A 13,251-nucleotide genomic window follows, 5' to 3' on the forward strand; every position below is an offset into this window, starting at 1 on the left:
CTAAGGAGTATTTATATCTTATTCCCTGGTTATACTGATAAATACTTGCACACAGTGCCATATAAGTGTAAGACAGAAGGCACAATGACTTGATTTACATGTACTGTGAAATGATTACCACAATTTAGTTCAGTTGACATCCACTACCTCATACAGATAAGGAAAAGAATACAATAAAAATCCTCCCAAAAAATAAAAAAAAAATTTACATTTTGCCTAAAACAGAAGGCATTCAATAACCCATGACTCCTCTGAACAATGTTCTGAATTCTGGGGGCACCTGGGTGGCTCAGTCATTGAGTGTCAGCTCAGCTCGTGATCCCAGCATTCTGGGATCAAGTCCCGCATCGGGCTCCCTGCTCGGCGGGAAGCCCGTTTCTCCCTCTCCCTCTGCCCCTGCTTGTGTTCCTCTCTCACTGTGTCATTCTATGTCAAATAAATAAATAAAATCTTTTAAAAATCTTAAAAAAAAATCTTAAAAAAATATTTTTTGAATTCTATTCTCATATTTAAGATGGAGTGATGGTTTGCATTCACAAGTAAATATCCTATAAAAATACGTCACTGTTCCACACCAGGCACGAACGCCGGCCAGCGTTTCTCTGGCACGTGGGTTACTGGGCAACCCCGTGCCAAGTGCTCTCTTGGCGAGGACGGTGCCCACGCACTGTACCTCTTTGGACTGCAGAAGGGAGCACTTGGGAATCTTCCCCCAGTAGTCGTCATCAGGGACAAGTTTGTCATCCATCAGACGGTAAATGCAGTTTGTTTCAATTATGGCTGTTTCATAAAGTTCATCTTCTTTTGGGTCTCCAGCAGCTTTGGGATGAGAACAAGAAGACAGGATGACATTTTACACTTTTAGAAGAAGGAAGTAGGGGATTAGAAAAGCCTCACAAGGCTCTGAAAATACAGTAAATTCTCACACTGGTAACTGGTTTGGCCGCCCAGAAGCTTCCAGAAGTCTTTGGCCGCATGAGTGTGTGTATTAATTCCTTCTTCAATAGTCTGGACGTAAGTAGCTCTACAACCAAGTTCCCTCTTCGTCTGAATTAAACTTGCCAGTTCTGAGGCCTGGAAAAAGGGAGGAGCACAATTACCTAGAGAGACAAGCCTGTGGTGAGGCAGAGTGGTGCATACTGAAGCTGGAGGCAAAAATGGCACGTCTGCAGGGGAGACCATGTGACCACAGGGGCTGAAGGCATGGGGTCTTGGGTATTTTCAGCAAGGTCAGGAGAATGGAACTCAAGGACCAGGGGGCACAACTCTCTAGAGCAACCACTCTTTATTTTTAAATACAATAGGTCACTCATGAAGTTTTGGAAAAATACCCATTCTCTGGGCTTTTGCCCATGAGGTTTTTTATTCAATAAGCCGGTAGCCCCATTTCATAGGTACCTGGGATAAACAGCTTTGAAGGGATGTGCCATTCCTTTTTCACACAGGAGTGGAATAGGAGTTAAAAACTGGTGGGATAGGTCATAATCCTTCTAAAACTTCCCACTCAAGCACCTAAGGAATGCGTGTTTGAGAGACATTCAGCAAAAGAAATACTGCCTCTCTCCCTTCTCACTTGCATGAAACATTTGGCATTTGAGAAGCCCTGTAAAGACCTAGCAACTGGTAGAACATTCTATCAGTGCGTAAAGGAGGGGTTTAACTCAACATTTCTTATTTTTCAGATACCAACCTTTGCCTTTTCTATGACATTTGCAAACTCTCCTACCCACACAAAACAGTAATGGGGAGAGAGCAGGAGGAAGCAGTCCCCACTGTTGAGGGACGAAGCTCGAGGTTCCACCAGTCTGGTCTGCACATGTCTTCTTCCTGTAAGGCAGGAGGCAAAGAGTCACCATCTTGCCAGAGAGGAGAACTCTCCAAGCCACAGGAAGGGCCAGGAAGCACCCCTGCTACAGACTCTTACAGTTCTAAAGATTCTCGTCTACCAACACGGGCTCCATGACAAACAGTGATAGAAGGGGGTTTCTAGTGAAGGCCTTCTAGATTACTCTCCCGTGTTAGTGCTTTCTTACATGTCATCATGTGTCTTAGGACTGCCACTGGGGTCCTTTTACAGCATGTGTGTGGATTCATTAAGTTCCTTCGTCCAGGAAAGTTAGTAAACGTGCTCCTTTTTCCCGTTCAACTCCTCCCCTGACCCCTTTCTCTGTGCCCAGCCCACCTCCTGCATTTCATAGCCCCTGCCAGCCACACTGCAGGCGAGGGCCTGCCTTCCCAAGCATCATCTTCCTGAGGTTTGCACGCTAAACCCAGGGCAGTCTTAGAGGCAATCAGCTTGGAGGGAAGAACTGCTTTGTGCTGCTTTCCACAGCTTCTCCTAAAAGACTATTGATTTAGGCCTTTCCATGGTCACACTGATAGTGTCATCTCTGGGTCAGAACTTGGGGACTAGACATTGGTTATTTGTGCTTGTCACTAGTCCTCCGAATGCACTAAAAAGGCCAGTGGTCACGAAGAAACACACGGGACACCCTCCGTGAAGGATATTCCACCAGCCTCCTCTTCATTATTACTCTAGGATTGCCACTCGGAGGCAGCCAAGGCTCTCCTCACAGCCCATGGTCTCTCTGGTCGTCTCCCTTGCTCTTGACAAAGGGGGTGCTGGAGTGGAAAACTAGGTCGGCTTCAGTTGCCTCTGCTTTCCCTGGATTCCCTCTCCAAGAACTTGCATCTCTGCCTCTGGCCCACACTAACCTTGCTCACCTCAGCGAGGAGAACTGAGTGGAGACAGCCCCCACGAAGACTTCGGGGACTGCTGGAACTACAGGACAGCGTGGTGACGGGGCTCAGAGGGCAAGGGGAGGCGGCCGCAGAAGCTGAGCTTCTGGAATGGGAGAGACCTGGGTGCAAATCCACCTCTGCCACTCAAACAGCCGCTGTGACCTCAGGTGCATCACTAACCACACCAAGCCTCAGTGGGCATCACATCTGCCACCTCATGGGATTTTGTGAAGCTTGGATGACTGGAGGTAGCACAGGGCTCTGCCCACAGTAGGTTCTCAAAGAGCATGCACTCCCTCCCCCTGAAGGTCAGGCCTCTCGGTGTTATCAGACTCAAACCCCTGCTCTATGCATGGTTCCTCCTCACGGCTCCTAAGTACCTTTAATCTGTAGGAGCATCAGCTTCTTGTAGGGCACCGCACTGTTGTTGGAATTCTGTTCGGTCAGATTGACGCTCCGTAGGCTGATGTTGCTGAAGTTTTCTTTACTGGCTAAACCTGCCAGAGTGACTTCGGAGAAGTTGGAGTTGGCAGACACTGGGAGGGTTGAATAAGGAAACAGTGGGGAAGGGGGAGCAAGACGGGCCGGTGAAATGACATTTGCCACCAGAGATTCATCATCAACTAGCTTTTTCTCAGAAGGTTAATCCTGAGGGGGAGACCATCCTCAGGTTTAGGTGACGAGGCGGTACAGGGCTGAACTCCTGTACTCAGGATTCAACTCTGTCCTCAAAGTACCAGCTGCTTGTGGACACACATCACATCTCACCTTGCCGGGGGGACAAGAATCGAGGGACAGTGTGGACCAGCTCTTTTGCTACAAAATCAGGAGCTGGACTCATATGTCCCAATTCCACTGAAAGTGAATATAATCCCTAACAACGTTTGGATGTTAACGTCAACACACTCACAAGGAAGGCTATGAGGTATCTTTCAACAAAGTCTTTACATGTAGAAAAGCAGGCACTCTTGTAGGGATGGGTTAGTCCTAATCTTTTTCCTGGAGGCAAAGTGATCAACTAGATAATCCCTTAAGGTCTTCTGCCCTCAGAATTAAGACCATTGTAAGAAGATGCTGGGTTTTCCATGTACACTAACAAATGTGTACATGTCAGTCATCACAAAGCCATCTCCAAGCCCCCAAAAGTGGAGATAGAGGAAAAATACCTAAAATTTGTGCCAAGAAGCCTTTATTTCTTCAACTGATTGTTTTTTAAAAAATGTCTAGGCTGAAAGAAATTGAGAAAATTATTTTGCCGGGATTAAGGTCTTATACTACTTGACAATTCGTATGGCACAGAGGTTTTGAAATATCTTCTTAGTCAATCAGTTATAATGAAAAGACCAAATACTTCATGTAAATACTGTATTTCTAAGAAAAACTTTCAGAAGTAGGTTTACAAGTGCTAAAGGAAAATACAAATTATAGCCAGACTATTCAATCTGCAAACGGTGTATACCCAAATTACGTCCACTAAGAAAACCACTGTTTCAGAACAAGGGACCCTACCTCATCAGGCTGAGGAGAGCAGAGCAGCTGAGCCAGAAGTGGGACACAGGGCACAGAGCTACTGCCTCACTCATATTCACCACCTCTACCCCAAAGCCCCAACAGTACCCAATCCACATCCCCAATTTCCAAGGCTCCTATTAAATGAAATTTGGAAAGCATTGGTTTATGCATTAATTAGTAATATGAAAATCTAGGATTAAGAAAAGCAGCCATTTGGGACATTTTCTCATGAGAAATTTTCTCATTTTCTCATGAGAGATCTAATGATTTGCTCTCAAACAAGATTAAGTGGGGAATTACTGTGTTTGGGCTCTGCGGAGCTGAAAATGGGTTGAACTACAAAAGCCTTTCCCTCCAATCTCTTGAACAGAAAACTCAGCAAAACAGGATAACTTAAATACAGGGCGCCTGGGTGGCTCAGTGGGTTAAGCATCCACCTTTGGCTCAGGTCATGATCTCAGGGTCCTGGGATCGAGCCCCACACCGAGCTCCCTGCTCAGCGGGGAGCCTGCTTTTCTCTCTCCCTCTGCCAGAGTACTCTCTCTGTCCCATAAATAAATAAAAACTTTTTTAAAAAATAAGAAAATGAGTTAATGTAGTGAACAGACACTCCACGCTCTAAGAAGTTCTGCAAAAAGCCTTTCCATTTTGAGGCAGGTGTGCACGTACATCTGTGCAATCATTTTTATTTGATGAGTGTCTTTTGAGCACATGACTGACCCCAGCAAGGCAGAAAAAGATTAAAATCACCTAATCGCCAGACGCCCACAGAGAGGTGGAGCAGTGGTTCCACATACTCACTTTTTTCTACTTTCATGCGCTTCGACTCCATGAAGGCAACGTTTAGTCTCTGCTCCGTGTATTCCTGAAGGAGGTCTTCTCTGGCTGCCAGCATTTTCAAGGGGTTTTTGGAAGCCTGGACCCGACGCTTGGGCCTCACTGCACGCTTGTGCTCGGCCACAGAGGAGGTCAACCTGGGAAGCAAAGTGGAGTTGTGGCCTTAGTCTGCTTATTGTCCACGCCTGGGTTATCTGGGGCTCTCCAACGTGAAATAAGTCTCTTATCATTTTATTTTCTGATTTCATTGTCTTACAAGTCCTCCTCCTGCCCGTCACTCCAGGACATGTACACATAGAATCTTGGAGATGGGGGATTCAGGCCCATTTAGTCCAAGATCCTGGAGGCTCCGGGCCCCACACACCACAGCACACCCTGTGGTCTCTGCCTGGCCGTGCATCTGAAGCTTTGTGGGGCAGCTCATTCCACTACTAGAATGCTCTGAAGGGTAGCAAGTTCGTTCCTACCCTGATCACACCCATGGACTGGAGTATTAGGCACATCTACTCCTGTCACTGGTGAGCCCTTCAGGAATTTACAGCCAGTCACTGCTTCTCGATTTCTCTTTCCTCCAGACTAAACTTTGTTTTCACACAACTGGTTTTCAGCTGCCTTCGGAACTCCCCCACAACCAGCCTCCTCTCAACTCTTTGCGCCTCTCTGAAAAGTAACCACCCTTTGAAGACTCTATTGAAATAAGACAGGCCCAAGAAGCCAGCAACAACGGCCACGCACTCACACGACTCTCTGGGGGCAGACCAGACACGGGGAGGGGGGCGATCCGGTCACACGGTCTCCTGACAGATTCCACTCCTACCCTCAGTTTCCAACTGCACATCCTCTGTGCTCTGATACATAATTCTGTCCTCTGTGTGACAGTGTGTGTATAAACACAGCTATAGCTATACCGAGATAGATACAACGATTTAAGCAATGACATTTGGGTTGGGAGAAGAGGACAAATGTGCAAATACATAAAATTTCATTTAAAAAGTTGGGAAATGGAAAACTGCTCATTTTTTAAGATAGAAAATTGAGAAAAACCGAACACCCCCCCCCCCCGAAATACGCAAAAAATGTATTTGGAGCAGCTTACAGGAAAATGTATGATGACCCCACAGTCTTCTGGAAGAGGGAGTCACTCAGATAAATTTGTGGGGAGGAAAAAAATGTGGTCTGTGGCTGTGGGCGTAGCCTGCCCAGCATATATTCTCCCTGGCTTCCAGTAAAAAAACCTTGACACTGGCTCTGGCTCTGAGGGGCAGGCGTCCAGAAACCAGCTCTGGCCAATCCTCACCTTCCATCCCCTTGGCTATGATTGCTTTAGGACAGGGCTCGGACCCTAGAAAATCCAGCCTGGAACTTGGGTTGGAGGGAACCGCTGAGGAGAGAAGCTGCCATACTAGAGTGGCCAAGCCAGTGGCTGAAACAGCCACACCAGGAGGTGGCCATCGTCTGCCACGTGGTTACAGCTTGGCAACAGCAAAGCAGCCCCAAGAAACACCAGCAAGAGAGAGACCTTGTTCTGAGGAGCCTCTGGAACCTTGTTCACACTCACACTTTCCAGTAAGTGGGCCTATAAATCCCTCCACACCTTTCTTTTGTCAAAGTCCATTTGACTTGGATTTCCTTCTGGCACCTGCAACCAAAGAAATCCCAAAACCACAATGGCTTTCCTGAGGTGGTTTAGTCATGATCCTGTGTGAAGAGCGACCCTTGGTCATCCCTGAGAAGACTCTCAGATCTATTCACTTCATAGATTATTAAAGGGTAAGAAACCTGCTTTATTTATTTTCTAGTCCATTCTGTGAGTCTGAGCCCGTGTGATCCAAATATTTTTCAAGATTACGAGTATGAGTTCAATGTCAAATGAAAGACAACATCGAGATTGCTGGCCAAATTTATGTTTGTCTAAAAATCTGCAAAACAATATTCAATTATGTGAGAAACTCAGTGACCTTACTTTTATGGGCGGGGGCAAACACCCGCGGCACACACGGTCTTCACCGACCTCCTGCCCGAGCGCATATCCGTTCTGGAGCGCGCATGTCACCTACTCTAAGTGTCTGGCTCTAGAGAATAACCCTGTGTCTGTGAGGAAGGTCTGCGGCAGAAGGAGGTGGCAGTGAGAGAAGATCCTCATGGAGGTACCGTGCGAAGGCTGACGACAGAATCATCCCTTCTCCGTGGGTGAAAGAAACAGAAATCACTCACTTAGGGGCATAAGGATCAAAAATGACATCGAAATCCTCATCCAGCTCCACAGGGCTTCGCGGGACGGTGTCATCCATGCTGCGGTAAAATCTGGCAAAGGTCTCGTCATCGTCCAGCTTCATGACCTCCTTCACAGATTTCCCAGTGACCGTGAGTACGGTCTCTCCGCCAACTATGACAGACGAAGCGAATACATGACCTTGGACTGGTGTCAAAACACTACCCCAACTACGCTTCACGAGGTCTTCAAAATATTTCCCCCGAATGCCAAGAGCAGAGAGAACGTGGTAGTTTCTGGGCCTTCCTGACGTCTCATGGAAGGACTGTCCGTTGCAAAAACCTTGCACCCGGCAGGTGTTAGGAGAGGTGGCGATAAAAGCCCATCGAGCATTTCTGAACCACGGGAGGCAGAAATGGCCTCGGCCTCATTCTAGATCAGAAATCAGTAAAAACTTTTTCAGGAAAAGGTCACATGGCAAACACTATAGGCTGTGCGTGGCAGGTCATAGGGCCTGTATGGCAAGCACTCACCTCTGCTACTGGGCAAAAGGGACTCTTCACAATACATTAACAAGGGAGCATGACTTCATTCTAAATGTCATTAACAAAGACAGGCAAAGAGCTGGATTCGTTTCCTGATCCCCTGAGCTAGATCACCGTTATACAGATGTAATAGGCTTCAAATTGTTTGAACAACTTGCCTTGCCAGTTTCGTTATGACCTTACACTTTGATGTTGCTGGTATAAAGCATTTGTCTACATTATCCCCAACCTGTTAGGAGGTCACGGTCAACAGTAGCGACTCCCAGTGCTTAGTATGTGATTGGTTTCAAGTACTGGACATTTTTATTGAGATGACGCTAGTTCTGCATATTATTCCTTTACTTCATATACTTTAAGGACTTTTATACTGACATATATATTTCAACATGTATTCAGAAATCACTTGCAATATGTCATCTGCTACCTTATTAGAAACTGACAGATAGGGGTGCCTGTGTGGCTCAGGTCATGAGCCCAGGGTCTTGAGATAGAGCCCTGCATTGGGCTCCGTGCTTCTGCCTCTATCTCTTCCCTGGCTCATGCTCTCTTCCTTACTCTCTATCTCAAATAAATAAATAAAATCCTCAAAAAAAAAAAAAACCTGACATATACAATTTAAACTTCATCCAGTGTGTGATCATGTCAATTTTTTGTAATATCTGCTTTCAAGCATAAAAGCAAAATTACTGTGTTCCCAGTCCTGACTGGGTGACATCCCAAGGACTGAGTGGGACTCAGGAACCCATCTTACTGGAGATCCCCGAACTAGTAGAGTAAGAAGTAAATCAGACCCAGGTAATCCAATCATTCCTGACTTCCTTTTTCAAACCAATGGTAATGAAGATAATACTTTCACTATGACTTGGTGAAGTCAAACAGAAAGGAGACAATTTAGCTGAGGAGAAAAAGCAATCAGAATCACGATTTAGAGACTGAGAGAGAAGCGGGGTTTTCTGTTTAGGTTCCCTTAGCTACTCATTGGACTAAGAATCACAGCCGAGCTACAAGCTCAAAACCCAAAGCCTCGCTCTGGCTTCCAGTATGTACCTTTGTTATTCAGCCTCCTCAGAAAGGTTTCCAGCCTGTCAAGCTTCAGGTCCGATTCCAACTGCATGTCTGGTCTGGCTTCGATATCTAGGTAGGCGGAAACCATCCATGAGACAGCGCCATGGGGACTCTTCTGGTCTTAGACCCATGGGCATATCAGGTGCTTTGGTGACTTACCTTCCAAGGGCTTAGAAACTGGTGTGGTGCCCCTTGTTTTACTGCAGAGGGGAGACGCCACTGGGGTTATGGCCGTGGGTGATGCCAAACCTGCAGAACATCAAAGAAGCTAGTTAGTATCTCAGGATCATTTCTGGAAATTCCAGGGACCCTGCCGGATCTCCAATAGTCGCATTGTAGGCTTTACAACTTACAGACCTCACACACAGACACACATGTGCACACGTACGTACATTCAGCAGGTATTATTGCTACGTAGGACAGCTGCAGATGTGAACAGAGTTTTATAGTTTCTAAGCCCTACAGTAGCTGAGAAGCTGCCACTCTAAAAGGAACAATGAAGACAGGTGGGAAAACGTGCCCGGAACACTAAGTGGAATAGAAGAGTACATAAGGCATCAGAGTATACTAAAACACAAGGAGCTGTGAGTCCTGAAGGCCCTTTAGGTGGTGGAGGTAGTTCAAGAGAAAGTATATTTGCACCACATCCCCCAGAGGCAGCGGAGAATGGGCCGTGTCATACCAGCTGCCAAGCGGCCCCTGGCACTGGGGTCTTCCTGCAGGATGACCCAAGGTAGGGCAGTTTGGCCTTTGGGGGCATCAGTCAGAGAGTGATTTTACTGAACAATAACCTAAGGAGTACAAACCTTTTAGAAGAAAGACACAGAAGAGGATACATTTAAATTGATTTATGACCGCTGAAGGGTCATTTCTATCTCGGGTGTGGCTGGAACTAGCTAAATGCTTTCACATGCCTTTATCAAGGAGCAGAGGCGGGGGTGGGGGATATGCCTGGGCAATGCAGTCGGTTAAGAGTCTGCCTTTCGGGTCAGGTCATGATCCCAGGGTATTGGAATCAAATCCCGAGTCAGGTTCCTTGCTCAGTAAGGAACCTGCTTCTCCCTCTGCCTGCTGCTCCCACTGCTTGCATACTCTCTCTGCCTGTCTCTCTCTAATAAATAAAATATTAAAAAAAAAAAAAGCAGCGTGGGGAATTTTTTTTTTAAAGTGTAAGTGTTAGGGACATATGAAAGAAAGGCATTCAGCATAGAGAGGGTTTCTGGTTGGAACAAGAAACCTTAATAAGGACAAAGATGAGTACCTTTTTCCTCACCTAAGTAAAGGGATTGCAAAGGAAAGTAATTAGTGCATTTACAAAGAACAAAATGAGATGTTAATGTTCTTTGTATTCATTTGTAATAAATGTGAAATCATTAGATGACACTGTCCCTTTAAGCATCCCTCAAAGAACAGCATTTGAGGAATATGTAACTCACTATCGCTGACTAGGAAAAATAAATGAATGAATTGCTCTCCTCCTGTTCGCTGGAGAGGGATGTATAATAACATAAAACTTTTAAAGAAAAAATACAGAAATGTGGCTTAAAACTTCAGTTTTAGGTGATATTCTAGAAGTACTTCTTAATAGGTACATACATTTGCTTGATGATGTCCATAAAAATCCAAACATTTGTTTCAATGACCAAGCCTGAAAAAGGTTTATGTGAGAGAGCAAACTTTCTTGAAAGATAATAAAGTAAAATTTGGTAACACAGCCTGTACAGGTGCCGTAAACCATCACCTACTAAAAGGATGCAAGGGAGACAACAGAAGAGTTTCCAAGCTCTGAAGCGCAGAGAACTTGGCCCTCGGGACTGTAGGGGCGCCCCCTGCTGCCCATCCAGCCAGCAGCATGTACAAGAGCTCCCAGAGGTGGGACGTTCCCTTTCCCAACTACTGGCAAGGGTTTCTCCCTAACTCAACACTGTTAAACAAAGCACTCCCCGCATCCCTTCTCAGTGAATTCTACCTGCAATAACCAGCCACCTACTCTCTTCAGAGACATCTTCCCAGCTCTCTTATTCAAAGGCATATTTTGAGAACTTTCAGGAGAATTGTCAAATGCCACAAGAACTAGAGCACTAATCCTTCGGTATAGTCTAGGAACATCAAAACATCTTAACGAAGTAAGAGAAGGGAAGGAAAATCAGGGTTAATATGTAGCAACACGCTGAGCTGAGAAGTCTCTGTGGCTGTGGCGTAGGGACTATGTTATCCTGCAGTGAGGATATTACTGCAAATCAGAAAGAGCTGATGATTCCAGTGAAACATGTAACAGCAGATGGTAAAAATATTAGAAAAACAGGATACAGTTTTTTTCCTTACATGAAAAGTACAAGACACTTATTTCCTGAGCCAGCCATATAGCACCTGTTAAATGAAGACCCTGGATTTGTTCAAGAAATGTGAAAGCAAACTCCTGCACTAAGGGATACGAACGTCTCTGACCTTGTTCTCCAAATCTACTTCCTCTGACATCCCTGTGGACAAGGACAGTGTATTTGGTAATAAGGGCCTGGTTACAAATAAATGGTAATTTTTAAGATGGAAGAAGAAGAAAGAAACCAAAGTTCAAAGTTATTGGGATAAAAGTCCAGGCTAAAAGTTGGAAGATGGGAACTCTGGTTCAAGTTCCCAGCCTGAGTTCTTAACCAGCATGGGCCTCAGGGTCTGCTTTTGTTAACACAGGAACAGGGCTCGGGCCAAAGTTGTTTAACATGCGTATACAGGTCTCTGATCTGAGGAAGAAAATACGCAGTTACCACCTCATTCAGTGGGAGCAAATTACCTTCTGTTTTTCTACACCAAGATTTGAGTTAATCACAATTCAGGGTTTCCCCGCCCTTCCTTCTGCAAATATTTATTATGTGCCTACAATGAGTTAGGCACTATTTATAAGTGAGGATCCTGGAAGTTTTCCAGGGAAGAGAAGCATGAACTAAGCAAGCTGATGACAACATACATTAACTCTAAGTGCGTGTGAGCACTTATATCACGAAGTCAGGAAATTTGTTTTCAAACAATACCTTAGGAAATGAAAGTATAGGCATATAGGTGATGAGCAGACCCCAGATTTTAAGCATTTCCCACAGGATATGGAGGCTCAAAGCTTTACTGATCACGTGAGGCAAAAAGTGACTTCACTGACCGTGTGAGGCATTGGTCAATTTCATAAATCTTTCAATACCGACTTCAAATCAGTTTTAAGAGCTCAGCAGCAAAGAAGTGACCGTCTGCAGGGAATCCTACTTCCTCAGGATGGCATACATCTTTTAAAGATCTATTAAAACCTCTCCGGAAATAGGGTTTTGTAAGCCAACAAACTCTAGTTCGATGGAAAGGGACCTAGGAACTCCTCTAAAAAGAGAAGATGCAAACTCCTTCTTCACTGACCAAGGCTTATTTGGGTCAACTGACTGCCAGGTGGCAAGAAAATGAAAGTAATTTTAAAGCAATTATGGGAAAGGACTAAGATTTTTTAGAAGATTTGCCATTGCTTTTGAAACCTGTGCTCAACTTCCAAATGGCTAAACTCTGGGTGGCTCAGTTGGTTAAGCGACTGCTTTCGGCTCAGGTCGTGATCCTGGAGTCCTGGGATCAAGTTCCTCCTCAGGCTCTCTGCTCCGTGGGGAGCCTACTTCTCCCTCTGACCTTCCCCCTTCTCATGTGCTCTCTCATTCTCTCGCTCTCAAATAAATAAAATCTTAAAAAAAAAAAAAAGCGCCAACTGGCTAAATTCTGAAATGTGACTAATTGAATTATACTTCTTACATGAAGATGATGCCATTTAGGAAGAAAGGGTTTTCAGTAGGAAGAGCTCCCCAATCTACACCCCCAAAAATCTGTACAACTTCAATAAGAGTAAAAACTAAAAGAGACCATGGCTTGATTTTTTAAATTGGGTTATCACAGGCCATCCTCCCTTCCATGGGCAACTGAGTCTGTGTGTGTGTCCCCCCACCCCCCGGCATGCACACATGCACACACACACACACACACACACACACACACACACACACTCTGACCTCTCTTCACCATCCTGCCAGCCACTGTAAACTGGGTGGAGTCATTGGCCGCCCCTTTGCCTTTTGTCTTCCAGGCTTCTTCTCTCACAGAGATGAGATGCTTCCTCTCTTCGATCGTCATCTGGCTCTCTCGACTTTCTGTGACCCGCTGTTTACAAAGCATGCCAGGGAGAAAAGAGGACAGGGAAATGACAGAGCTGTGAATTTCAGCATGTAGCATATTGTGAGCCGAAGAGCAGGCAAACAAACAGGAGGGCTACACTGCCCAAAAAATGTAACTGTTCTAGCGGAAGTAGTTGGGGCGCCCTTACTC

The 13,251-nt window shown here is 45.5% G+C and overlaps 1 protein-coding gene across 12 annotated transcripts in view; it reads right to left on the reverse strand.

Annotated features, from left to right (window-relative positions):
* SVIL (supervillin) overlaps window positions 1–13,251 on the reverse strand; it is a 118,237-nt gene that overhangs the window by 23,268 nt on the left and 81,718 nt on the right. For all 12 annotated transcript variants that reach the window (XM_032349384.1, XM_032349375.1, XM_032349377.1 and 9 more), the window contains 9 exons: window positions 12,939–13,086; window positions 9,073–9,162; window positions 8,896–8,982; window positions 7,306–7,477; window positions 5,056–5,228; window positions 3,123–3,278; window positions 1,691–1,827; window positions 927–1,074; window positions 674–819 (listed from right to left, as the gene is read on the reverse strand). In XM_032349384.1, coding sequence (XP_032205275.1) covers window positions 674–819; window positions 927–1,074; window positions 1,691–1,827; window positions 3,123–3,278; window positions 5,056–5,228; window positions 7,306–7,477; window positions 8,896–8,982; window positions 9,073–9,162; window positions 12,939–13,086 — 1,257 coding nt within the window. The remainder of the gene's footprint in view (window positions 1–673; window positions 820–926; window positions 1,075–1,690; window positions 1,828–3,122; window positions 3,279–5,055; window positions 5,229–7,305; window positions 7,478–8,895; window positions 8,983–9,072; window positions 9,163–12,938; window positions 13,087–13,251) is intronic.

Source organism: Mustela erminea, chromosome 6, assembly GCF_009829155.1.
Source record: "Mustela erminea isolate mMusErm1 chromosome 6, mMusErm1.Pri, whole genome shotgun sequence".
NCBI lineage: Eukaryota > Metazoa > Chordata > Mammalia > Carnivora > Mustelidae > Mustela > Mustela erminea.